This window comes from Coturnix japonica, chromosome 15, assembly GCF_001577835.2.
Source record: "Coturnix japonica isolate 7356 chromosome 15, Coturnix japonica 2.1, whole genome shotgun sequence".
Lineage (NCBI taxonomy): Eukaryota > Metazoa > Chordata > Aves > Galliformes > Phasianidae > Coturnix > Coturnix japonica.
In genome coordinates this window covers 5,114,177-5,138,018 of record NC_029530.1, presented here as the reverse complement: position 1 = coordinate 5,138,018, position 23,842 = coordinate 5,114,177, and the positions used below count along the sequence as shown (strand labels likewise).

Below are 23,842 nucleotides of genomic sequence, written 5' to 3'. Positions count from 1 at the left end.
CAAACCTGACACATTGAACTCTTCAGCTCAGGCTTCCCAATCAGTTATTGCATCATTTTTATTTTCTAAATGCATCTTTATGCAGCTTCTCGTCAGCCAAGTACTCAGTTCTACAAGTTTCTGTCATCAAACCAACAACCACATCAGCAATCATTTGGCTGTACAGGAGTGGGTGGTTTCTTCCAGTGCTTGTAACTGTACAAGAGCAGCTTTGTGTGAAGCTCTGACACAGCTGAAGAGCTGAACGTACAAAACACAGCAACAGGATGTACAAAACGAAATGACCTAACTTTGCATCCTCCATTTTAGAACGATCAGAACACAGGTACAGTTAGTTTCCATTAAACCCACTTGCCTAATGATGAGGATGCTTTCATAACAGAAAAACTTCATTCTAAAGCCAGACACAGCTCTACACTGTGCCAAATACACACTTAACTTCCAGGGCAGCCCACGTTAGTCTTAGATTCATTCACGTTACTAGACAACTTGTGAGCTCTGTGTCTTGCCGAGATCCTCTTCCGTGTCGCTGGCTGTTGCTAAACTATGGACGGTGTGACTGCTGGTGTCCTGCTCCTTGCAAGAGACTGCTCCAAAGAACAACGAGTGAAACTGGAAAAGGCAACAATCACAGGAGAAAGGTACTGCGTGTGGAACAGGAATAGAGGGCTAATTATCTCTGAAGATTGGGACTACGTGTAGTGTTCAGCTTCTAAATGCTAATCTCAGGTATGTCACTGCTTTATCGTAGAATGTAGATGCATGTGGGAGGATCCTTACCTTGTGATAAGGAGACTCTGCTTCTGGTGCTTGCTCATCTGTTTCCATTACAGCTGCTCTTCCCATGCCTGCAGTATCTCTGTAGGACACCGTGGGAACGCTTCTAACCTGTTTAGCCAAGGGACTTGCAGGTGCCCCCGATGCTCCGCTCTGTGTGTTTCCATTCCGTCGTGGCCTTTTGGAAGCAACTGCTTCAGCACTGCCACCCTCATTGGTGGATTTGTCCACGCGTGTCTTTGAGCTGAATCAGAGGGAACAGATTTGTTACATCCCTCTGCATGCCTTTGTTAAGATGTCTTTAGGTGCTACAGCTTTAGATCAGCTTCTCAACAACCCCCTCACTGCAACAAAGCCCCATGGAGATAAGGCTTCCAGGAGTATGGAGTGCTCTCCTTGCACCAGCAGTTTCTGTGCTGTTGGTGTTACCAAGAAATGGTCACTTAGCAGGAAAACTTTAAACTCCGTTGTATCACCCTGCTAAGCCAGTCTGCCTCTCACCCTCCCCTGCAGCCCACTGTTACCTGTCCTGCGGCTGTGAGGTGCACGCAGGCTCCTGGGAAGCCGTCTCACTTGTGATGTCAGACAGCGTAGCCAAAATAAAGCTGGCTTCCAGCACCATGTCCTCAATGCTGAAAGCAACTGGTCTAAATGCAAACAGCCACATACAGGGGTCTATGTTAAACGCTTTGTGCACAGTGAGAAACTACTAACCCTGTACTGCAGACTAGTTATGAACATCACTTTTAGCCTGACGTGAATATCTTACTGTTACAGTTAAATAATTGAGTAACCTGCAGATAAAAACTGACAGTGTGGGTATATCTCAACAGTTCCCACAGGCAGCTCCAGAACGTACTTGCCAGGCACGTCAAAATGGATTGAGACAGGAACACTGGTAGCTTCTGAAAACGCCAGCAGTCCCTGAAAAGAAGAGGGGAGAGGTTAAGCACTGTTTCAAAAGTGGAAGAAGAGTAATGTTAGAATGCAGCTGTTGTTTATTGGCAAAATAAAAGTGAAGTCTGCTTTAAAGGGAAAAAGGCTACTGCTGCTTGGTCACAGCTTCTGCCTTCTCTGCCTGGAGCTGTGCAGGTAGAATTACTGTGGCCATGATGCTTATTGTGGTAGCATTAATGTTATCTCAGCACTGCATAGATGGGGTTTGTTGTTTTAAAAGTTTCTTTTTCCTTTCAAAGGCTGCTGTGAAGGACTGTGCAGCACCCTGAAGATCCCTTCTAAAGCCAGTCCTCAGCCAGCTGCTGAGACGGCGCTGTGTTACCCAGGTCAAATGAATGGAAAACAACAAACTCCGAACGTACCCTCAGTTCTCTAAGGCAAAACGTCACTTCAGAATCAACTCCAACTTGGATGTAGTCAAATTCATCTGGATTCAGTTGTATTTCGGTCACCATCGCCTTTGGAAAGTCTGTTTGAAATAACAAGGCTGGAGTGAAACCTCAACAATACGGTTATAATGATTTTTCATATTGGCAGCATCTCAATAACTGAGCTGTCACAGTGGCTAACAGTAGTAGATATCCAGCTTGTTTACTTTTTTTTTTGTATTTAAGTAAAACAAAAAGCCCTGAAATTCTTTACAGCCGCTCTGTGGATGTATGTGGCTTTTAACAGAGCTTATTTTGTGCTCCACGATGTGCTGTGAGCGCAGTGCTGCTGTCAGCCCTGTCAGTCTGCTCTGCTACAGCCACCGCTGCCGCTGCCACTTCTGGAAGACATTTGGGAAGACCAACAGCATCGTGACTTTACCAATGGATCACAATCGCTGGCAACATTCAGAGGACCACAAAATAGGCCTGAGGTTATTTGTTCTAAACTGTAATTTTTTCCCCTGGTGTTATGTAAGTGACAATGGAAAATAAGCTCTTCAGCATCAGGTGCTGCTCACAGTCATTCAACTGCTTCTTAATTATTATCAGGTGTGTGAAAATCAGAGTGCCATGATGCATCACAGTCTCAGAGCACTCAGAGCTCTCAGCACTGCACTCCTATCCGGCTCTCCTCCACCGCCCGGCTGCTGAGCAGCTCTACCAGCAGGTCCCACGTTTGTTTCTTTGCTCAGCAGTTTCTATTTCTCAGCCCCCAACACACCCCCTGCACGTTCAGATACAGAGCCATCGCCTGCAGATGGAAACAAGTCTCAACAGCTGCCACCTCTTTGGAAATGACACCTGGACGTGGAACACAATCCATCAGCAGATAACGCTCAGAGGACGGGTTTTGTTTCAGTGTGTACAGAACATTTGCTGCAGGCAGTTCTTTGCATCACGTGCAATGCAATAAATGCAAAACAGCCCTCATTCCTCTTCTGCCATTGACACCAGGAAAGTACTCACAAACCCCAAGTTCTCTGAAGGATGTTAAACCCAAAGGATGCAGGATCAGCAGTGTTCCTTTGTGTTTTGTGTTTCCTTACCAGCGTCCTCCTCAGTGTAACTCCTGAAGCAAACCCTGGTTGGAGTGACGGATAAGGTGACTTCTTCTTGACCCGATGGAAAGTGAACCATTATATCAGCCAGCAGCCTACAAAGATGAATTCAGCATTAAAATGACTTTACACGAGACAAGTTATTGTCTAGTAAAGGCAAAGGTGTGGATTCACACCATGCACTATATGCTCCTTGAGCTCTGCAGCAGGATTAATGGCAGAACAATCCCTGTTCTGAAGCTACTGTGTGAAATATCCAACATCAGGACAAAGGATTTAGCAGCAATTCACCATTTCTGAGCGTGGGCCCTACTCACATGTTGGTTATGTCAGTGACTGCTGGAGCAGCACCGTTCTCTGGATCATTATTGGTTTATTCCCCAGAACAAAACATGTGAATGTTCATTACCTGCAGTGGGCTCTGAGGACATTTGGACACATTTGCTTTGCAAAAACAGCCTGCAATGGGTCGCATTCTTGAAAAGCCAGATTATGTGTTTTCACAACGCCTAGGTATAAAGTAGATGAATGAAAATCAATGCTGGTCTAGAGGTCTATCTTTTTTACTATTACTTGCTCTTCCAAGACATCTCAACAAGGGAAACAAGCGACTCACTCCAGCTGTGTAGCTATAGGTCCCCCACAAACAGAAAACCAAATTCTGATGCTCTCCACCTTCCTTCATCCTCTTTGTTATTTCCTCAAGGATCTGATGTTTTTCAGAACCCACAGCAACTGCCTTAACAGCAACAGATGCAGGAAGAAAACCTTCGATATTTAATTGTTTCAGTAAATTAAATGGCAGCGGAATACAAAAGGCAATTAACAAACACACGTCATTACTGACCAGCTGAAAGTCAGTCTCATAAATGGTTCTAACTGCTTTTTAGCAAGGCAATGTCCCAACGTAAATTATGATGTGAAGAGGCTGAGAGTGTTTGTCTCAGTGTCCCATCAGTAACACTCAGTTCATAATCACACCTGGTCCTGCTGTTAGAGACTGCTGCTGTTTTTGGAGATCCACTCTATGTCTAACGTACCATTTCTGCAGAGGAGCTGAAAAGTTATGTGGTGATCTTTAGCATTTGTGTAAATGTTGCATTTCTCCACGTGCTTCTCCAGCACCTTCACGCATCTGAATATAGGAAGAACTGACTGAAAGAAAGAAGACAAACAATCAGTGCAGAGGTTACTCACTAAGACGTTTTGCAGTGTTATTTCTCTCATCCCATGCAGCTGATCCCAAGCTCCTGCTTTTATGGCTGCTCTGTAAGCACAGTGCAGGCTGCTGCTGTTGATCTCTGTTGCCCTCACCCACCCACAGCCCTGTTTGCAGAACAGCGTGTCGATGCTCTCTAGCTCATGCTGTTCTTAAAGGCTACAAGGAAAACCCTCAGTAGACAGAAACACAGCGTTCCTTCAGCCCGAGACGAGGCTGATTCAGACTTTGGAACCTGCAGTGCACAGCTCAGGGCTACACCTTTCAAACAATAAAACATGAACACTCCCTTCTGCAGAACTGCTCAGGAGCCCTTCAGTTTAGAGCAGCCTGCATGGCCTCCTCCCCTATTGCTTGCAAAGCTGTGTGTAACAGTGTGTTAAAATGTACCTTAATGATCAATTTGCACGCAAGTGACAACTGTTTTTCTTTCTGACACGGCAGAGGAGCAGCTGTGCAGCAGTAATGTTGGAAAAACATGGATGAGAAGAAGACATACGCATACGCCGACCGAGAAGAATTCACTGATCTTAATGCAAGCTGAAAATCAATGCAAAGTAATTTATTAGCTCGGAGCTGGTTCATATTGAGCCTTTAACAAAAAAGCCATCTCTGGAGCTCCAGCATGGTATCTGCAATACCACATCTAAGCCACAACACCTTTATGTGTGTGCATCTCCAAACAAATCCAGATGTATCACTTCTATTGCCATGTTCAGACTCATCCCCTTCGTTATTACCAGTCAGAAGTTCTGGCCATAATGCAGACATAGGAACCCAGATTGCCCAACCCCTTGCAAGCTGTATTTAAGGTATGGGAAGGACTTGGAGCCTGCTCTAAAACAATCCATAAGATACACAAATGAGCAGGCACTTCTAGCACCTAAACAACATCCCATTTACAAACTGTATCTCCACTTCTCACGCACCAGCCCCACAGCATGTTGAGCTCGTTGCTTTAATTAAGAAATCTCTAGAGAGAAACCTCATTCTGAGGGAAGTGGTGTCTGATTAACAGGAGCCATTCTTCCTGCTGAGTCACACCAGGACAAAAACATTTCATTTAAAGGCAATTTCTGATGAGGTGCAACACATCAACCTTCTGATTCGTGACAATGAGAGTAAAACCCTTGGTATTAATCCGGATGTCCTGGATGAGATTCAGCCTGGGTAACTGAAACCCCAGGAATAGGGCAGAGGAATGGCCCTTAGGTGCTATCAACTGCATAATTACAACCACAGAATATATGGCATTTGACCATGTTGGAAGTGGGGGGAGGAAACTGAGAATGCAGCTCAGACTGAACGGGACCTGCAGTAAAAACCAACAGCACAAACACCATTTCCAACCAAGACTTTAAGCTGACAGTAAATCCAATGCACTTACACCTCTGTCTATGGGGTCGAAGCAGAACTCGTCGCTAACCCGCGCCATGGCGTGCACGGCTCTGCCAAACACTGCCAGGGAAACAAAACGGCACAAGAAGCATTTCAGGTCAATTGAAAAACAAGTGACACCTCCTCACTTTCCCCAGAGCAATTTAAGAGGAAAAGTGAGATATTTCCCACGCTTTTCCATAAGAAATGATGGTGTGGGGGAATAGAGTGCTGATTTTCAGTGTCACCAACAGCTCTCCATAGGATCACTGTGGGGTTGATGGTCCCTTTGCAGCTGTACAACCCAACATCAGCACAAAGCATCTCAGTGATGGCACAAAACGCTGTTCTGGCCAGAAATATCACTGTGCAGACCAGACTGACCGAGCAGAACACACAACACACAGCTGAAGCCCTAAGATGCCCACACAGAACCTGCCCTCAGACTTCACCACAGGCTCAGAGCTGTGTGAGGAGCTCTCACAGCACTGTGAGCACTCAGCTCCTCTGCTCCCAACACCGCTGTGGCAGCCTCGTCCCACTCGGGGAAGGCTGTTCGCTCTGTCCAACATCCCACCGCCTCCCTGAGGTAACAGGCACCTCTGAGCTGCGTCCCCCCAATGACGCACTTCATGGCGGCCCTCCCTCCTCACGTAACACAAAGGGCGGGAAACCCCTAAACCAAAAAACCCGGATGTAACCGGCAGAGAAACGCGTTTCACACTCTTTTGTCCCTGCTGTGGAGCCGTAGCGGAGGGGCGGTATAACAGAGGCCTAACTTCCGGGAAGAAGCCATTTGATTTTCGGAAGTAGGCCGCTTCACTTCCGGGAGCTGCCTGAGCGGGCTGAGCAGGATGGTGAGAGCGGAGCCGGGCCGCAGGGAGGAGCCCCACAACCAGGGGCCGAACTGAGGGACATGGAGCGGGGAGGGAGCGGGGAGGGCCGCGCTCAGGGAACCGTGTGTTGTTTTGTTGTTTGTTGTTTTTAATTTCATTTATTTATTTATTCGAATGGTTTGACGCCGCTCTCATAACATCGGCTCCATTCGTTACGGTTCGCCTATTCATTTGGCTCTGTTTTCTTTTCTGTTGCTTTTCCTTGGTTTAACATTGATCACGCCTCGCCTTGTTTCCCATTCCCTTGTCTGCAATCAACTCCTCCTCCCGCTCAGGCCGGGCACAGAGTAAGTTCCCTCCCGGCGCTGGGGCTGCGGTGTGTCGGGGCTGCTGCTCTCATCCCTTCAGCTCCGGGTGTAACACGCTGCGATGCCGTTTGGTTCTGTTGGTGTCGCTTACAGAGCTGGGGGGGTTTTCGTTCTATTTATTATCGGTTTTAATCAGCAGGAGCTCAAACGTGGTTTGGGGAAAACACGGGACCTGCCTGTTGGTCAGCAAAGGAAAAAGGGCTTGGAGCTTTGTTGGGGTTTTGTGAGTGGCAGCGGTTTGATTAGATGTCGATATTAGATATTCGATTAAATATTGAATGCAGAGCTGCTATTCCATGGCCCAGACCTTTAACTGTCACTGAGAGCATCCTCTGAGTGCCGCTTTAACCACTCGCAACCCATTTTCTTCCATGCATTCCAGTGCATCATCTCAACAGTGATGTTAATAGCTTGAACTATTGAAAGGCCTGTAGTTCTGCCCTGGGTTGCCTTTAGCCTGTAGGTTAAACTGCTCTTGTGTTGTTTTATTCATGTTTTCAACCGTCTGTTCTCCAAGACCTGTGGGTTTCCTGATGGCACTGAGATGTTCTCAATTAGAAATAGAGGGGAATAAAAGCTCCCAAAGCCTCCCAAGGGCTCCGTGCCTCCTCAGGTGTCTGCTGCCATAAAGGCGGCTGTGTGGCCTAAACATGGCAAGTAAAAGCAAATGTTACAGAAGGGTGGATGTTGTTACTGCTGCAAACATAGATATCTGTGTATACAGTCTATGGATACAGGCTGTGTCTATTTACAAACAGTTCTGGTTGCTGTCAGTTTAGGAGCTGCCTTTGTTACAGGATGTTATGACTGGAAGATGAGCTATAGGGAACTGCCTAACAAAGCTTTGTAACTGGGAGATAAACTCTGTTAACAGGGATGTATTTACCAAGGCAATGGGGGTCACCATCTCTAAATCCAGTGTGTTTAGTGTAGCAGCATTACGCCCCGTACTGCATAGAGCTTTCCATGCCCTTCTTGCTAAATTAATTTATTGCTACTTTGCTTGCGTTAATTATTTTCTTTATTAGCAGAACTAAGGCTGTAGTTTAACATTACACATCTTGATCTGGTTGCGTAATTTTGAAGTTCCCCCCATATTAAATTTACATTCTCATTGCATCTGTAGAACTGAAACATAGAACTGGCAATAGAAGACATTGTGGTGCTTTCCTTTACCTATCGATTCTCACCTCAAGTATCTGTAATGGTTTTTCTTTCCTGGTAAGTTGGTGTTAGTATTGGGAGACCTTCACATTCCACATCGATGCAACAGCCTCCCGGCCAAGTTCAAAAAGCTGCTTGTTCCAGGGAAGATCCAGCACATCCTCTGCACGGGAAACCTCTGCACCAAGGACACTTATGACTACCTCAAGACCCTGGCTGGGGATGTTCATGTTGTCAGAGGGGACTTTGACGAGGTAGTGACCTCTTTTGGTGGTGGTATTTTGTGTTGAGCTTTTACATAAAGGCAGCGGTTGAGTTACTTTTAAGTAAAAAAAAAGTGGGCAAACTGAGCTTATTTAGTTTGAGGAAAAGGGTTGGGGTTCCTATTAATGTGACTTGCATGGTCAGTGTGATTAACACTGAACTGGGGGCTGAGCTAAGGCTGAGACTTGGCAACCAGGAGCTCCAGTTGTCAGCTCCTCTGAAGTTCCTGCTATCTTTACCAAGCTCATAAAAGCAGAATGTGGCTCCCATTCTGGGGCAGTAGAACCAATCAGACTGTCTTGAATCTGTACATCTAACCAGTCTGTGGGGCTTGTTTAGCTTATTTTCCTTTTGTTTCTTTTACTTCTTAGAACCTGAATTATCCTGAACAGAAAGTTGTAACTGTTGGACAGTTCAAAATTGGTCTGATTCACGGCCACCAGGTCATTCCTTGGGGTGACATGGCCAGCCTGGCGTTGTTACAGAGGCAGTTTGATGTGGACATCCTCATTTCAGGCCATACACACAAATTTGAGGCATTTGAACATGAAAACAAGTTCTATATCAATCCAGGATCAGCTACAGGAGCTTATCATGCCTTAGAGAAGTAAGTAAAGCATGAGAAACAGCTGTGGGGCATTTTCTTTTTAATAGGAAAACTAACTGTTAAGGTTAATATTTACAAAATGTTACATCTTTAAGTGTGGGGCAGCAGGGAGGGCTCATTGTCCTTGCTAAGGCTCCTGGACTGAAATAGATGACTGAAATGCTTAAAGCTCCAGCTCTGATGTACTGTGCATAGAAACCTCAAATTGGTTTTCCTCAGGAGTGATTCTTGCTAAGAAGTCTGACAGCGAGATGCCATTAAGGTTATATTATATAAGGTTATTATATACACACCCTCTGCTCATATGATTTCTTTTTTCCTTCTTTCTAGCAACATCATTCCTTCGTTTGTGCTGATGGATATCCAGGCTTCCACAGTGGTTACGTACGTCTATCAGCTGATTGGAGATGATGTGAAAGTAGAAAGAATCGAGTACAAAAAATCCTAAGATACATTTCCTTGTGTGGCATTTTTACTGTCTCATTCCAGACCTGCATGTTACTACGATCCTTGGTTGCTTGTTTACAGACCTACACTTAATGTTTAACAGCTTAACAGTGTAACATCTCGGTAATAACTTTAAAACATTGTTTTCTTTTCTCTGTATGAATTGATTTGTAAACTATGTCACTAACTGATGAAGTACAGTTCCTTCACGTTGTCATAAATCCCCCTTCAAACTAAAACAAAACTTTATGAACTGCTGAAGAAACAGCAGTAGTGGGAACAGGAGTAGTAATTTCACTGCAGGAAACTGAACTTGAGTCTTTGTAATACTCAGAGCACTGCCGTGCTATAGGGAACGACAGTCTCATTAAATCTGTGAACAGTGACGAGCTTTCCTTTATTTATGGCTTATATTTGATATCAAGTCTACCCACTTTGCTCTGTGTAAACAGGTGTTAAATAATGTAATTCCATACAGCACTTGTACTGCTGCTGAAGGCTGAAAAGTTGAAAGACTGGGGCTTGTCTCCTAGTCTCAGGTACCTGCAGGGAACTGAATGTATTTTAACAGCTGTTACTTCTTAAGGCTGCTGATTTTCCAATATAAATAAAGATGTCTCTGCACAATGTCTAGGGTTTAGAATGGTGGCCTGTTTCCTTTGCTTGTGTTGTCCTTGGCAGCAAAAGAAATGGTCGTGGAATGTTTGTGCAGAAGGCTGTGCTGCAGCTGTCACAAAGGTTTGTGTGAAACAGATGAGTTATCCATGAAACATCAAGGATCAGTAGAACCTTTAGTTCTGTGTCATTAATTTTGGCTAAAAACCTTACTTCTATTTGAAATAAACCTGCTTTGCTTACAAAAAGACTCTTTGAGCCTGGTAACTCAGGACACTTTGGTTATCTGCTGTTTCATGCAGTGAAATTCACGCTCCTTGAATTCTGCATGTCTACAGCAGGAAAAACATCACCAACTTTTCTTGACAAATCTCTGTACATTAAAGCTGATAAAAGATCAAGTTCATTTGTATATTGAAGTCGGTTTATTTGCGCTCACTGTAATTAGAATTACAATTGGTCTGTATATTTTACATGAAGCTGTCTATAAACTATATTTTACACGAAGCACAATGCTTCCAGTTTAAAACTTGATTGCAATTATATAAAGTTTTCTCTGTATGAACGAAATTAGTGATCCTAACAGCAGGCTCCAACGTAAAGAAATAATACAGAAGGAAATGAAATGAATTCTTAAAGTGCAGAATGTGAACGTTGCTATTGTATGGAAATAGGAACTCCTGCTGTAAATCTAGTAAAACAAGAACAGATTAAAACAACAACAAAAGATGTGGAAAGCTGGAGCCAGCTTTTGGTAAAAGAGCAGTCAGGTTTTAGTTCAGTGTTCACTTGACCACTATCTGCATTGTGGATGCATAACACTTATCTTGCCAGCAGAGGGAGAAAAGACTGAGGGTAAATCAAGACTTCATAGATGAGACAGTTCTTGTACACAAGTCTCCTGTGGGCCATTCAGGTACATCTGGAGGGTAAGAGGACAGTAGGAGAAAGGTTTAGAAAATAGAATATAATATGAGGCTTGTGAAAGGGCTTGAAAGCGTGAGGTTTATCACTGCTCAGATTTGATTCAAGTAAAATGTGTTTGAATCAATAAAGGGATTTTATTTCATAGAATATATTTTACTCGAATCAGCTAACAAAAGTATTTTTGCTAGAAGCTGAATGGAAGTTTCAGATTAGAAAAAAGGTAAAAGTGCTGTATGAGGTACAAAAGTGGTTTATTTTACCTTCAGAAGATCAGAGGAGGATTTATCCAGCAGATTAGGGTTTCCATATTTCTCTTGATACTCTCGAATCAGGGCTGCTGCATCCTCAGTGCTGTGGGAGGAAAGTTTATCAACTTTGTCAACAGAAATTCTCTAAAATGCCAAGAATTCAGGCTATACACACTAAACCATCAACCAAAGTAGGACTCAGCAGTTCTGAGGTCAGACAAGTCCCATCATTTCCAGGTGGTGGAAATCTAAAGTAAAGGAGAGATTCAGGTTTCATAAGCAATACATCACCTGTTCTTTAACCTACCGGTTCTTGCTGGCAAAATAATCCACCAGTTCTTTCATTCGATGAGTGCTCATCAGCTGTTGCTTCACCAGTGGAAAATACTTTGTTTTCAAGAACTTTTCATATAGCTTCTCATTTATGATGCTGTCCAAAATCAAAGATCTAATCTGTAGATTTAAGTTTCAGCAATGGGGAAATATTAATATTTTCTACATCAAAAAATGATAATCTTTGAATGAAATAAAGAAACCCACCAGGCTTTTCTTTTTGGACCTCCCATAATGCTTGATTATTACTTTTACAGTGCTTAAAAATGGCAGATTTTCTGGAGTAAGTCAAAGGTAAATGAATTAAATCTTGTTTACTTACCTGAGAAGCAAAAGCCACTACTTCTCCAGTGTTCATATGCTCATCTATTTGTTGCAGCACAGTTTCTGTATTACATGTTGACAAGAAAGCCTTGTAAAAAAAAAAACAACAAATAAAAAATGACTATTCTGCAAATAATTAAAGTGGAAGTTCTCCCTTCAGAACAAGTATTTGACTTACTCAGGAGCAACTGATATTTTAAACTCAAGGCACAAACATGAAGTTCTCAAACCAGGATCTGTGCAGTCTGACTGAAGAAGTTATTCCTATTGCTGTTAATGACTGTTCATGTGTTCACATGGGTGGATGGTGACAGGACAAGGCGGAATGGTTTTAAACTACAATGGGAGGTTTGGGTTGGATATCAGGAGGCAGTTTTTCACCCAGAGAGTGGTGACGCACTGGAACAGGTTGCCCAAGGAGGCTGTGGATGCCCCATCCATGGAGGCATTCAAGGCCAGGCTGGATGTGGCTCTGGGCAGCCTGGTCTGGTGGTTGGCGACCCTGCACACAGCAGGGGGTTGAAACTAGGTGAGCATTGTGGACCTTTGCAACCCAGGCTGTTCTGTGATTCTATAACTTAAAAAAGTTATTTTCAGGTAGAGGTTGCAGGTTTTTTGCCAGCAGACTAGATTTTTTACACTGGTACTGTGGTTTGGGAAGATCTTCCTGACCTTAACTATAGTGAAGGACTAAGATCTTAAGATGCCTTTACTAGTGCCATTTTGCTCAAGATGGATACAAGAACAGCCTTTAACATTTTACCTGGAAGAATGATGCAGGGCATAAATAAATGGAAAGAAAGAACAGAAAGGAAACTAAGTAAATGTATGGGGATTGCTAGGTCATGGCCTGAACCAGTGATTGAGTACCAGGTGAGAAGGCGTGGCTAACCCAGGGCACACAGCTGTAAGCAATGAACCCAGGATCCACCTCTCCTCACTCTCATTTAAGGGTCAGCAGCAGCAGAAGCAGGGTCTCTACTCAGAGCTCTCCCCTTCTGGAGACTTCGCTGACCTTCAGAAAGAGTAAGTCGCTTCTTGTGTTGTTTTCTGTTCTGAACTGTGTCTTGACAAATACCTTTATGAGCATGTTTGTACCCTTGTAGAAAGCAATACTATTGCCTTTCCTTGCTCCATAAAGCTTAATTCTCATTATTTGTGAAAGAGAAAGTTAGGCAGAACTTGCCTATTGATCATCTTTATTAGCAGGATTCAGTAGGTACAGTCTGCTTTTGAATTAGCCCTTGGCAATTAGGTATGTTGTCAGTAGCTTTGTATGTTGCTTTGGCGTATGTCTTGTGTATGTTTCTATGGTTTTTTTCTTCCATGTGGACTGAGCATCATAAGCAAATATTTGTTGTTAGGGAATCTAAAACTTGGATGCGTATTTTCAGGATGCAAATGTGTGAGTCAGCCACTAAAAACTATCTGCTAACCCCTCCCAGAATGTACTCTCTAACTCAACAAAGGCAGTTCTATGGCAAAGCTGCTGAGAGTGACTTAAAACTTGAAAAATGAGGAAGTGTTCACATGGTTCCCTTCAAAAGGAGAAGTCTGAGGTAGCGGTCTCTATGGTTGGGAGATATCTAACAGCTAATGGCAGTGATGGGCTGATGTTAGCCTAAAACTGCTGTCTTTCAGTCTCTATTGAACATAACACATATAAAAGGAATTTCCCTTGTTGGAATATGAAACTTCTTTACCTGAATTTGCTGCTCCCTCTTCTCAGACTGAGGAATCAGCATCAGGCATCCCAAGGCAAAAGCTGGAAGGTCCAACTGTACATATTGTTTAGCTATTCCAATGACATCCAAATCAGCCAGTACAGGACACCTTCAGCAGAAGATGAGGAAGGATGTTCTCAGCCATGCTATGTATAAATAGATGGCTCAGTACTGTCAACAGAACCACTTGAGAATTTTGAGCTAGATAAAACACTTACTTGAGCAGAATCACAAAACACTCACGGCATTCCTCTATCTGTTTAGGACTTGGTGGACATGAAGCTAAGGGATAAAGAAGCTGTGATAAAGTAAATCATTTAAGTTACTATTTAAGCATGATAGTTAATAATCCTACCTGTGAGAAATGGTGATAAAACCACACTTCGCCAAGCTCGACTGAAGCTGGGAATCTACAGACAGCAAAATACTCAGGTTACAATGTTGCTTATTTTTGTACTATGCTTGTCAACACAGACACCTTGACCCATTGCAGGTGGAAGGAAGTGATGTTTTCTTTTTATACTGGATGAACCATTCTCTAACACTGCTTTCCTCACCCTGTAGTCTAAGATCTTGCTACATTTTGACTGATAGTGAAGTTATTCTGTTCAGCTTTAAAAACCCTCAGAATAAGCGTTTACTGACCACAGTGCAAAATACACTGTGTTAATCAGTAATTAATAACTATACTCGTTTGCATATTGCAGTGTCATAAAATAATTCAAGGGGCATCTTCTCATGCACAACACCCCTTTGGGTAGATGGCTACCATTCGCTTTTATGTACAAATGTGAAGTTAAACTCCTGCTCAGGGAAGAAGAGTAGGAGCCACAGAACATTTGCTTACCTGCCATAACGAATGAATCCCAGTAATCGCGATCAGAACTTTCCTAAGATAATGAATCTGTAACAAAAGTAATCCATTATAAAATGCTACAGTGTTTTTAAAGATTTGTCAGTGATGTACAGAACAGCATTAGGTTTGTCGTCTGTAGGATGTCAGCTTAGAATTCCTCAAGGCACTTTTGCTCCTGTGGGAGAAGTGACGTGCCTTAATTAAGCTATCACTAGCAGCAGTGGCAGATGTTTCAGTGAATACCTACAACTTCAGGATATCATCTTTGCTATTAAGTGCAAAACTCTTATTAGACTAAAGCTATCTTGAACATCTGCTTTTGATATACTGACATTGCCAGGTACATCTACTACTTCCTTAGATTGTAGCAGCACTGCCTCTGATTGTCAATATGTAAATAAAACCGTGAGTGGCAAAAATCAGGATTTTTATCATAATAAATTAATTATAAAGGTAATATTTTTTGAGCATAGGTGGTGTGTGTTTATGTGAATATGTATATACAAAAATATGCAAGTTGTAATGATATGAAGTTATCATCGTAGGGCTTATTCTTGCCATCTGAAAGGCCAAAAAAACCCCAAACCAAACAAATCGAATCAAACAAAAAAGCCAGAACAACTTAAGATCAAAGCAACATTAAAAGACAAATTTCTCAAAGCTTCATTGGTCCAGTGCCAAACAACATCAGTTGTAAATTATAGATACATATATAAATTGTAAGCTCACTGTGAGTACATCACATCCCATAGAAATCAGTAGCTAAAAGAAGGCTTTTTCTTACCTTCATGCTTAAGAATTTCATGCTTAAAAATTCCTTACCATATTGAAACCAAGAAGTTTCTGTAGTAGGCCATTCCACAGCTGGAAATCATATACTTTATATTCTAGGCTGAGCTCAGTCACCAGCCTGACAGCCTAAAGGAGAGAAAGGACACTGTGTTCTAACAAATACTCACCTTCATGATCTTCAAATCTTTACTGTTTTCCAGTATAATTTTTAGATTCTGCTGGCATTATAGGAACCTTTAACTGCTGGAATATTTCAACCAAGCCATGCTGAAAATTTATATATATATATAGGAAGAGAATTAAATAAGAACAGCAAAAATAAACAAGTACATCTATGCTTGAGATAAGTGTAATTTTGTTGTGTACTATCATCTACCTGGAAATCTCATTTAACTGCCCCTTTTAAATTGCAAAGGATCTAAGAAGCATACCGTGGGTTCGTGGCTGTGATTCTTCCATAGCCCCTTAATCATTCCTTCCTTAGGACTCTTATTAAATGATTCATAGGTATATGGAATATTCAAGACTTCAAACTCTGACAGGTAAATTAAGCATTTTAGAAAATACCTGTAAAAATTCACAAAAAAAATCACAAGCTAATGATAAATATCACATTCCAGTAGGTGCCCCTAACCCCAAACTGCCAACATGGAACTGTATGTATTCTGGATATCTTCTATGGAATTTAGCTGTGTCGTGTATTTACAAAGAAATAACATTCTTGTGGGATTTTGGTCTAATTTGCAGGGAACTGTCTTTGCAAGATGACCAGTTTTGAACTTACAAGGATAATTTAGTCTTGAAGTGAGCTATTCAAGAGCAGAATCTGAACAGAGTCCTAAACATATAAAGAAAATATTTCTTTGCCAATTCAAATAACTGCAGTTCATGAAAATGGAACAAAATATTTTCTATGTAATATCAGGTTTATAGATTAGGCATCTGATACACAGGACTGAATTATAGTGAAGTTTAAATACGTAATCGTGCTCTTCCAAAATACATTTTAAGAGCTCAAAGGGGAAAACAAACAAACAGATTCTTCAAATATAATTTCTTTCCAAAGTCTGCCAAAGACTAATAACACATTGCTATTAAGGAAGACCTAAAGGAAAGTTCATCTTACTTTACTTTATTAATGGGCTTCTTGAAGAGTGATTCCACAGTGTTGGTATCTGCCAAATAGAGCAGACACTTAAGTGCTCTGCTCCTGTGTGCAAACGTCAGCTGATTAACACCAATGGGCTGGGGGGATGCAAAAAAAGAGTGAAAAGTGAGCAACAGGAAAGCAGCTCGTGTTGTAGGATTTTTCTAAGATTTCTGTCAGAAATGTGCTTTCATACCACCTAGTTGAGGTAGATTGTCACCTTCCAAGAACACTGCTAAACCAGTTCTCTCCTAGATGTAAGGCTATTAATGCAGGCAAGAAAATATTTGTGATACTATAAATCACAAATATCTCCAGTAATGATAAAAAGTTAAATCTGTATCAGAAGATTTTCCCTCTGTTTAAATTCCACCCAAAGTGACGTAAAATACTGTTATATTGAAGTGCATTCTAGAAAATGTTTAATGAAGCCATATTCAGGTAATATTAACAATAAACTCAGAAAACCCGGAGTTCAAGGGCTGCTCTTAGCAGTCAATAGCAACATTCAAGGAACACCACAGCTCTGCTCTAAAGGCAACATATGGAAGCAGAGAATCACAGAGCTCACACAAATCATCTGCAGCTTTCAGGATGAACCAATGCAGTTTGGCAGATGACACTTGATTTTAATTACAGATAAAAATCTAATAAATAGCAAGCTGAAACTAGGATTTAAAAACTTACAGATGTGGCAGATGTTGTAATTGCAAAAAGCATTCTTGAGCTATAATCCATTGGGTGTGACTGAAGTAGATATATAACCCTGCAAAAATGAACTGTTTTTAATGAATACAGCGTAGCTACTGAAAAGCAAGGAATTGTTTCTCATTCAAATTTAAATACATATCCTGTCAAAAAGAGTTTGAGGATAAGAGGTCTGAAGGAACGTGGGAAGAAAACCTCCAAATAATTCATAAAACTACTCTTAAAATAACTGTATAAGTTACTGCCAATTGTGTTTCACTACAGAATCAGTATTGATGTCACCAGAAAACAAAAAGATGTGCGTGACATTACCTTTCAGAGAGGAAAAGAAACTTCTTCTGACACCTGGAAGTAATTATTTTTCAGTCTGCCTTAAAAAGTAGCTCTTGCACTAACAAAGTAGCAGAACTGGAAGTGTTTGGGGGTAGCTACGCCTCCTCTGCAGCTCTGTGTCTTAGTATTTACTGATCAAAAAAGCAAACTCCATTTATATAGTAGGAAAGAGCACTTACTTTTTAGAATGTCAGTATTTCTGCCCTAAATTTGTTTAATCACCTCTTCTAGTAAGAATTCTCTCTTACCAGAGGCAGCAGATTAAATTCTGAATCACATGCAATGTTAGGTTTCTTGAAAAAGCCAGGTAACTTGCAAGTTAAGAATAATTCACTGTTAAATACAAAACAAAGTCTGTACCTGCGGAGTTCTTCATCTTCCTGTGCGTCTGTAAAGATTTCTTGAGTTTTCTTTAAGGAGACATAAGAAAACAGTTTTGAGAATAATCTGAATTGTGAACTGTTACGATAAATAGCTGGGTTATCCGTTTATGACAAGGTTTAAGCAAGCTGGGCACTCCTGCTAGTGCAGCCAAGTGGAGGAATTTTGATTTTATCATTTCTTTATTTAAGTGTGCTTGGCAGTCAACACAATTCTCCAGTCCCTCCCCTTGTTAACTGGCATTTTGAAGCAATGTTTTTTCCCTGCTCTTCCCACAAAGCTGTATGTTGCATAGGCAGCAATTAACTCTGTTTGCTGAGTTGCGATGGGATCGGTTTCTTTGTCTCAGTGACTAAGACTTTTACTTCCTTTGACTGGTGATACAGCATTAGTGTAACATAAAAAATGAGATTTTAATCTCCAGACTGATTAAAGAGAAAGATTTCAGTTGGTTCTCACTAGAGAGGGTGACTTGCAACAATACAAAAATGGCATTAAAACTGTTAAAATTCTGAATTCAGATGCAGCTTAAATAGATTAATGTGTACTAAGGGTACAAAAAAACCTGAGGTTTTTGCACAAGTGAATAAACAAACACATTCTATGTCACCAGACATTTATCTTCAAAACCAAATCTTCAGAGATTACTTACTTCTGAGGGCAGGGTATTTGGACACAGCCACTTATTCAGCAGCTTATTCAAAATTTTGTTCATATCCAAGTTGTTAATTTCAGCTATTTCCTTAGCTGCCATATGGATATCTACATAAACAGAGAAGATACATCAACAGACTAGTGTGACTTTGCCTAGTGCTCTTTGTAAACAGCCATTATTTGCACCTTTTGAAACTAGATTATGCACATACTTACCTGGATAGTCTCGACCCGTTGGATTTTGGATTCTTTGGTCTATACTGTGGTGTTCATACAGTAAAACAATAAGGTTTGCTGGTTTTGCAATAAACTTTAAATACTCTGCAGTGTTCAGCTTGTAGGTTATTAGAACACTTTCTGTTGCTGATCGCTTATACTGCATATGTAACTTCTTCTGTAAGATTTCTGCTTTTTCGTGTGATTCACCCTTTAGGAAAACGATAGTTTTACATTAAAAAAAGAAACAAACTTTTTTTTTAATTGCTTCTCAGCAATTCTATACAGAGCTTGATGTTTATAAACAAGGATGAGATTCTCATTTACCCTGTCCTACAAACCATGAAATATCAGCTCAAGGATGAAAAGCCAGTGCAGACTTATATGCATACACTCCTACAAACACCTAAAGAGTCTTGGAACATGTAAAACAAATTAAAATTAAGCAGGAACTTCCCAGAAATACAGTATCTTTCATATGAGGGCTTGTTATGATACAATTTGTATATTGCTATTCAAAACACCAAGAGGCAGAAAGTGAACATAAATACCTTACTATAAAAATCAAGGAAATCTTTACAAGAAGATTGCTGTTACCTTAGCTGCAGTATTAAGCCATTTCTCAGCTAGATGGAGACAGAATTTCAGTGCCTGAATCTGGTCAGGACCTTTGGTTTAAAAAACAAACAAACAAAAGGGAAAATAAGTGAAATGAGTCTTCATGAATCTCCTTTACCATATACAGAATATCTGTTTTAACCTCTTATTCGTTTCTTTTAAGCTATCTAAAAGATTAGGAGAGCTCTTGTTCCTAAAGAGCAACAAAATTGTCCAGATTCTGTGAAGGGAGAAGCTAGCTTGAACTTGGCTGAAATATTTGCTTCTGCAGGCCAACTTGTCTGGCAGAACACGATATGTGGTGGAAAACTAAATGTTAAAGAACTTTAAGAAAGACAGTATAACTTAAGAGAAAAGAAAGGAAAGTATTTAGTAGTGATACTGGGTTATACAATGAGTGTCATTCTAGACTTTTCAAAGTCTGATGTAGGAGAAAAATGTGGTTTTGTTCACCAGCTTTGCCTGGAAGTATCCGAGAATACTATCTGGTGTTTGATTACAGCCTAGCTTTTGTTTTCTTAAATCTATTCTCCTCCTATCACTACTTCACCCATCAAGTCATCAGATATGCACCTTACCTGTGGGAAATTCATGTGCCATCTTATGAGCCATAGCTACAGCCCACTCTGGATTGATTATAGACAGTAGATATGACTGAATTGTCTGCACAGTCTTAGTTGTTTCCTTGTTAACAACTGATGTATACCCAGTGTTTCTCATTTCAAATATTTTTGGTTTCAGTTTTTTTTGGAAGACGTGCTGAGCAGCAGACATGTATAAGGTATCCAGTGAAACCTAGAAAAGCATTAAAGAAGACTCTGTTGTCAGAGTGTCTACAGTGAGACCAAATTTGCACGAAAGACTGAAAAAAAATCCTACTTTCTTTCACATAGAGGCAAAAAAGGAAAATTTAGAAAGAAATCTTTTTTAAGATTCAACTTTACCTTCATTAGTTTGGAAATCAACAAAAGTGTTGGTAAAGATTCCTCACTGAGCTCTGCTGCTGCAAGGCAAAAAAAAAAAACAACAGATGCTTATGGCAGTGTCACAGTTCTCTTGCAGCTTCATCTAGGAAATTAAACACTTGCAGTGTTAAGTGAAGGCCTTCACTGAAGACCTGCAAACTTAATTAGGCACTCTGACTGAATTCTGCATTGTGTATATTATCTTGGCTCAAGTCAGCTACCTGGGAGCACAATTGTGTTCAGAAGCACTTGGGAAGATAACTGTAGAAGTATGTTAAATATGGTTAATATAAGCATGAACTTGAACTAAAACTTCAAAGTTCACAGTTATCAGAGAAAGGCAATCATACATATATAAAGCTGGGAAGAATTCTGAACATACATATAATGTTCCAGAAACACTGCGCAGTTCTGAAGAATATCAAATGAAAGGGTAGTCTGGTTTCAGAAGCTGGAGATAAAGGAATCATGTGCTCTGAAACATATTGGTGTTCCAGGTCCACAGGCGGAGAAATTCTTTTATATGACTCCAGATGCTTGAGAAGGCTCAAAGCCTGTGGAGGGCAAAAAAAAAAAGCCATAAGACTAAGCTATTCCCTCATGAGAAAAATGCCTAAGACAGGAGATGCGTATAATAGATATCTAGGTATTGTAAGTATTTACATGAGTTGTTACATGTCTAACAGTTTTTATCCCTGCTATGAATTACTGTTGAGAAGCTGCTAGAGATCAGTAGTTATGAATTTTATTTTCTGAATGACAGCTGCATTGTTAGCATAATTCCACTAATTTCAACAGACTCTTGAGTAACTACGCTAGTAAATAGGGGAAAACAAGAGAACAGAATACCGAAGCCATTGACAAGGTAACAGCATTGTATTTGGACATACCTGATTTAGCTGAATATTGGTATTTCTTTCATCAGCATTCTGTATCGCTTTCAAGACAATTTCAATAGTTTCATAGTCGTAAGGATCAAGCTGTTCAAAATAATGACCTATTTTATAAGATCTTGCATGATTTGTCTTACAAAACACAAAACTGAGTTGATTTTTTTTCAATTTAAATATAACTATATCAATATAACACTGAAGAAAGAATATAAGCATCATTCTCTAGAACAAAAAACCCCACTTCATGATACTAAATCACTTCCCTCCCTCCTCCCCCCCCCAAAAAAGATCAAGGTATTACATATAGAGAACAGATATACTTTCTTTTTGCCCCTATCTACTTCCAACATAGGGCTTTGACATAGTTTTGGTATGGCATGTTTAGTCTTTTCAGAAGGAGCTTGGCTTTTCTTGTTTTTGTAGTTTTGTTGTTGTTTTTTTGTTTTTTTTTTTACCTTGTACAATATCCCACTGAGACTGGTGACCAGATTGTTTGTGCTTTTCAGTAGAGGAATTATTTCTAGCACTCTAGCCAGTAACGTGCAATGAGATTGCTTCTCACTGTATTCTGCAGAGTCATCTTCAATGTGATTTCTATTAGCATTCTTGAGAAGAAGTGTTTCAATGCAAAGCTGCAGTGCAGCATCACTGTCCAGCATGAAAGTTCTAGGAGAAAACAATGTTATTTTTCTTTGTGACCTCTGATGTCATTGTGATTTCCTTATGACCAAATTCACCAGAAACAAGTAAGCATTCTGATTCATGCTAATTTTATTTTTAAGAATTATTTAGATACTACGTACATCCATACCTGCTTAAATTACAATAGGTTTCTGCAGGCATGGTTATTATTACAGCAGCAATTAAACAGAACAGATTAGACTCAAATATTACCTGCAGTAATTCAGTATGAGATCTGTGCCTACTTCTGGATTTTGTACAAGAGTTCTTATGAGTTCCTTCTTCCTTAATGGTGGTTGCCTAAATACAGTCTCAAAAGAAATCTATGGATAAAGTAAAAATGTCACCATCCTCCCAAAGAAGTCTTTTGTACAATATCAGGATTAATTCCTTACATAGTCAACCTTTTTGTTTTAATTTAGTGTCAAGCCAGAGACTTTTAGATCAGGAAAAAAGAACATTTGTTGGCTATGCTCTGTGCCCAGTAACGTTCAAGCACCTAAAATTCCTTTAAGCACACTCAATTACTACATTTCTCATTTTCTGAGCTTTACTTAAAGAAGCAGGCAGAATGAATAAAATAAAAAATAGAAAAAAAAACCACAAGGGCTATATATCAGAACATCTTGACTTTTCATCAGCTATTAAAATTCTTAAATAATAGATAAAAATCAAACTCACACCAAATTTACCAAGCTGGATGCCCCATTCTGCATCAGTAATCAGTTCTTGGAATTTGTTTTCTTCTGTTGCTTCACCATATTGGGTAGCAAGCTGTGCTCCAACCAGAGCTACTGACTTAAAGGAATGGGAAGGGAAATAGAAATACAGTAAATAATCTGAAAACTAGGAATTGTAAGACCTAAATTCTTAGAGGAGATTAAAACAATTCACAGATGATTACATAACTGTGTAAGGTAAAAACTTCTTACAGATCATGTTAGGATCCCCTCACCTCCCAAGCTGGCAGTTGAAAACTACTTTAAAATTCAGGTTTTATCTCCAAAAATAGTTTGCTAGTACTGCGTGACTGTAAGTGCAATGAATGCACTTATCCTGCCTTACGTTTTAATTTATTTGTTCCATTTGTGCAAATTGCAGTTAGAGAACGATTCCTCCAAAACAGTGGAGGTGTGAGTTAGAGTGGCTTAGGAAAAAACAATAAAACAAAGCATTTCTTTTTTTTTTTTTTTTTTTTTCAAGCTTTGGAATTAGTCATGGTTAGGTAACCTAATGCCTGGACTTGCATTGTGCCAACTGTTCACAGCAACTCTTCGTGCACAGTTTTAACACGTGGCAAACAGATTGCCACTAAGAGAGAGCAGATAGTTCTAACAGCCATATGAAACTGCTGACATCTTGAGGGATCTCTAAAACATTCTGTGTATACTAAGGAAATACATTGTCTTGAGAATTTACCAGAACTTTTCTGTAATTTTGCCATGTGTTGTTGATGACACCCCAAAGCTTATTGAACATATCTTCTCTGGGCAAAATAGTGCAGTACCCCAGTGCCAGGTTCTGATCTATGAGACGACAGTTGAAGACCTGTGTTTTGGAAAAAAATAAGTTAAATCTTAAGATTTTGTTTAAATAGGTCTAAATTAAAGGTGTGTTGAGGCTTTAAGTTGGGGTTTAAGAAAAGTAAGAATAGTAAGATTTTTATTTTAGGATTTTTAGATCTAAAAATACTGAAGGCTGGTCTAGGAGTTACTGCTCTTTGTCAGAACTTCCTTAGAAGACAGTGCATTGTACATTGTACAGTCTGCTTAAAAAAAACTTCCTTTCAGTTAGAAGTATAAAGACATAAAATGAACCTGAGATTGAAAACAGTTTTTATTGTAATGTAGGGTGCTTTAAAGGCTCCCAAAGAGATCATGCTCCCCCTATATATAACCTTTCAAGCAGAGAAACAGGCATAT

The 23,842-nt window shown here is 40.3% G+C and overlaps 3 protein-coding genes across 7 annotated transcripts in view; 1 reads left to right on the top strand and 2 right to left on the bottom strand.

Moving 5' to 3' along the window:
• Nucleotides 1–33: 33 nt before the first annotated feature.
• RAD9B (RAD9 checkpoint clamp component B) lies at nt 34–6,564 on the bottom strand. 2 transcript variants are annotated; one of them, XM_015877878.2, is made up of 11 exons: nt 6,420–6,564; nt 5,830–5,900; nt 4,833–4,982; nt 4,264–4,378; nt 3,633–3,732; nt 3,212–3,318; nt 2,097–2,203; nt 1,637–1,701; nt 1,302–1,424; nt 781–1,021; nt 34–612 (listed from the first exon to the last, which is right to left on the bottom strand). In XM_015877878.2, exons 1-11 carry the CDS (start codon nt 6,451–6,453, stop codon nt 481–483), a joined length of 1,245 nt encoding a protein of 414 aa, XP_015733364.1. In that variant the 5' UTR covers nt 6,454–6,564; the 3' UTR covers nt 34–480. The 2 variants fall into 2 exon arrangements, with proteins under 2 accessions (XP_015733364.1, XP_015733366.1); XM_015877880.2 differs by lacking the exon at nt 1,302–1,424.
• A 5-nt stretch (nt 6,565–6,569) lies between these two features.
• VPS29 (VPS29 retromer complex component) lies at nt 6,570–10,526 on the top strand. 2 transcript variants are annotated; one of them, XM_015877887.1, is made up of 5 exons: nt 6,587–6,676; nt 6,991–7,002; nt 8,250–8,441; nt 8,823–9,058; nt 9,389–10,526. In XM_015877887.1, the coding sequence occupies exons 1-5, from the start codon at nt 6,674–6,676 to the stop codon at nt 9,504–9,506; spliced, it is 561 nt and encodes a 186-aa protein (XP_015733373.1). In that variant the 5' UTR covers nt 6,587–6,673; the 3' UTR covers nt 9,507–10,526. The 2 variants fall into 2 exon arrangements, with proteins under 2 accessions (XP_015733375.1, XP_015733373.1); XM_015877889.1 differs by lacking the exon at nt 6,991–7,002 and having other exon boundaries at nt 6,570–6,676.
• KNTC1 (kinetochore associated 1) overlaps nt 10,523–23,842 on the bottom strand; it is a 32,096-nt gene continuing 18,776 nt past the window's right edge. For 2 of the 3 annotated variants that reach the window (XM_015877836.2, XM_032447755.1), the window contains exons 41-64: nt 23,340–23,468; nt 22,602–22,718; nt 22,134–22,243; nt 21,695–21,905; nt 21,237–21,326; nt 20,729–20,900; nt 20,326–20,384; nt 19,960–20,176; nt 19,361–19,431; nt 18,764–18,974; nt 18,546–18,655; nt 17,873–17,922; nt 17,159–17,237; nt 16,451–16,569; nt 15,756–15,891; nt 15,355–15,450; nt 14,524–14,580; nt 14,032–14,086; nt 13,895–13,958; nt 13,656–13,785; nt 11,951–12,040; nt 11,603–11,748; nt 11,308–11,398; nt 10,523–11,042 (exon numbers count right to left, since the gene is read on the bottom strand). In XM_015877836.2, coding sequence (XP_015733322.1) covers nt 10,989–11,042; nt 11,308–11,398; nt 11,603–11,748; nt 11,951–12,040; nt 13,656–13,785; nt 13,895–13,958; nt 14,032–14,086; nt 14,524–14,580; nt 15,355–15,450; nt 15,756–15,891; nt 16,451–16,569; nt 17,159–17,237; nt 17,873–17,922; nt 18,546–18,655; nt 18,764–18,974; nt 19,361–19,431; nt 19,960–20,176; nt 20,326–20,384; nt 20,729–20,900; nt 21,237–21,326; nt 21,695–21,905; nt 22,134–22,243; nt 22,602–22,718; nt 23,340–23,468 — 2,664 coding nt within the window. In that variant the 3' untranslated portion in view covers nt 10,523–10,988. Of the gene's footprint in view, nt 11,043–11,307; nt 11,399–11,602; nt 11,749–11,950; nt 12,041–13,655; nt 13,786–13,894; nt 13,959–14,031; nt 14,087–14,523; nt 14,581–15,354; nt 15,451–15,755; nt 15,892–16,450; nt 16,570–17,158; nt 17,238–17,872; nt 17,923–18,545; nt 18,686–18,763; nt 18,975–19,360; nt 19,432–19,959; nt 20,177–20,325; nt 20,385–20,728; nt 20,901–21,236; nt 21,327–21,694; nt 21,906–22,133; nt 22,244–22,601; nt 22,719–23,339; nt 23,469–23,842 lie in introns of those variants that run through there. The other variant, XM_015877837.1, reaches the window with a different exon arrangement.

Excerpts from the sequence above, each read along its gene's own strand:
- RAD9B (XM_015877878.2), bottom strand. The coding sequence starts at position 6,453 with ATGAAGTGCGTCATTGGGGGGACGCAGCTCAGAG. Across the intron at positions 1,425-1,636 it reads CATTTTGACGTGCCTGGCAA|ACCAGTTGCTTTCAGCATTG; the intron begins GTACGTTCTGGA and ends GTTTGCATTTAG. Across the intron at positions 1,022-1,301 it reads ACCTCACAGCCGCAGGACAG|CTCAAAGACACGCGTGGACA; the intron begins GTAACAGTGGGC and ends CCTCTGATTCAG.
- VPS29 (XM_015877887.1), top strand. Across the intron at positions 8,442-8,822 it reads TCAGAGGGGACTTTGACGAG|AACCTGAATTATCCTGAACA; the intron begins GTAGTGACCTCT and ends TTTACTTCTTAG. Across the intron at positions 9,059-9,388 it reads GCTTATCATGCCTTAGAGAA|CAACATCATTCCTTCGTTTG; the intron begins GTAAGTAAAGCA and ends CCTTCTTTCTAG.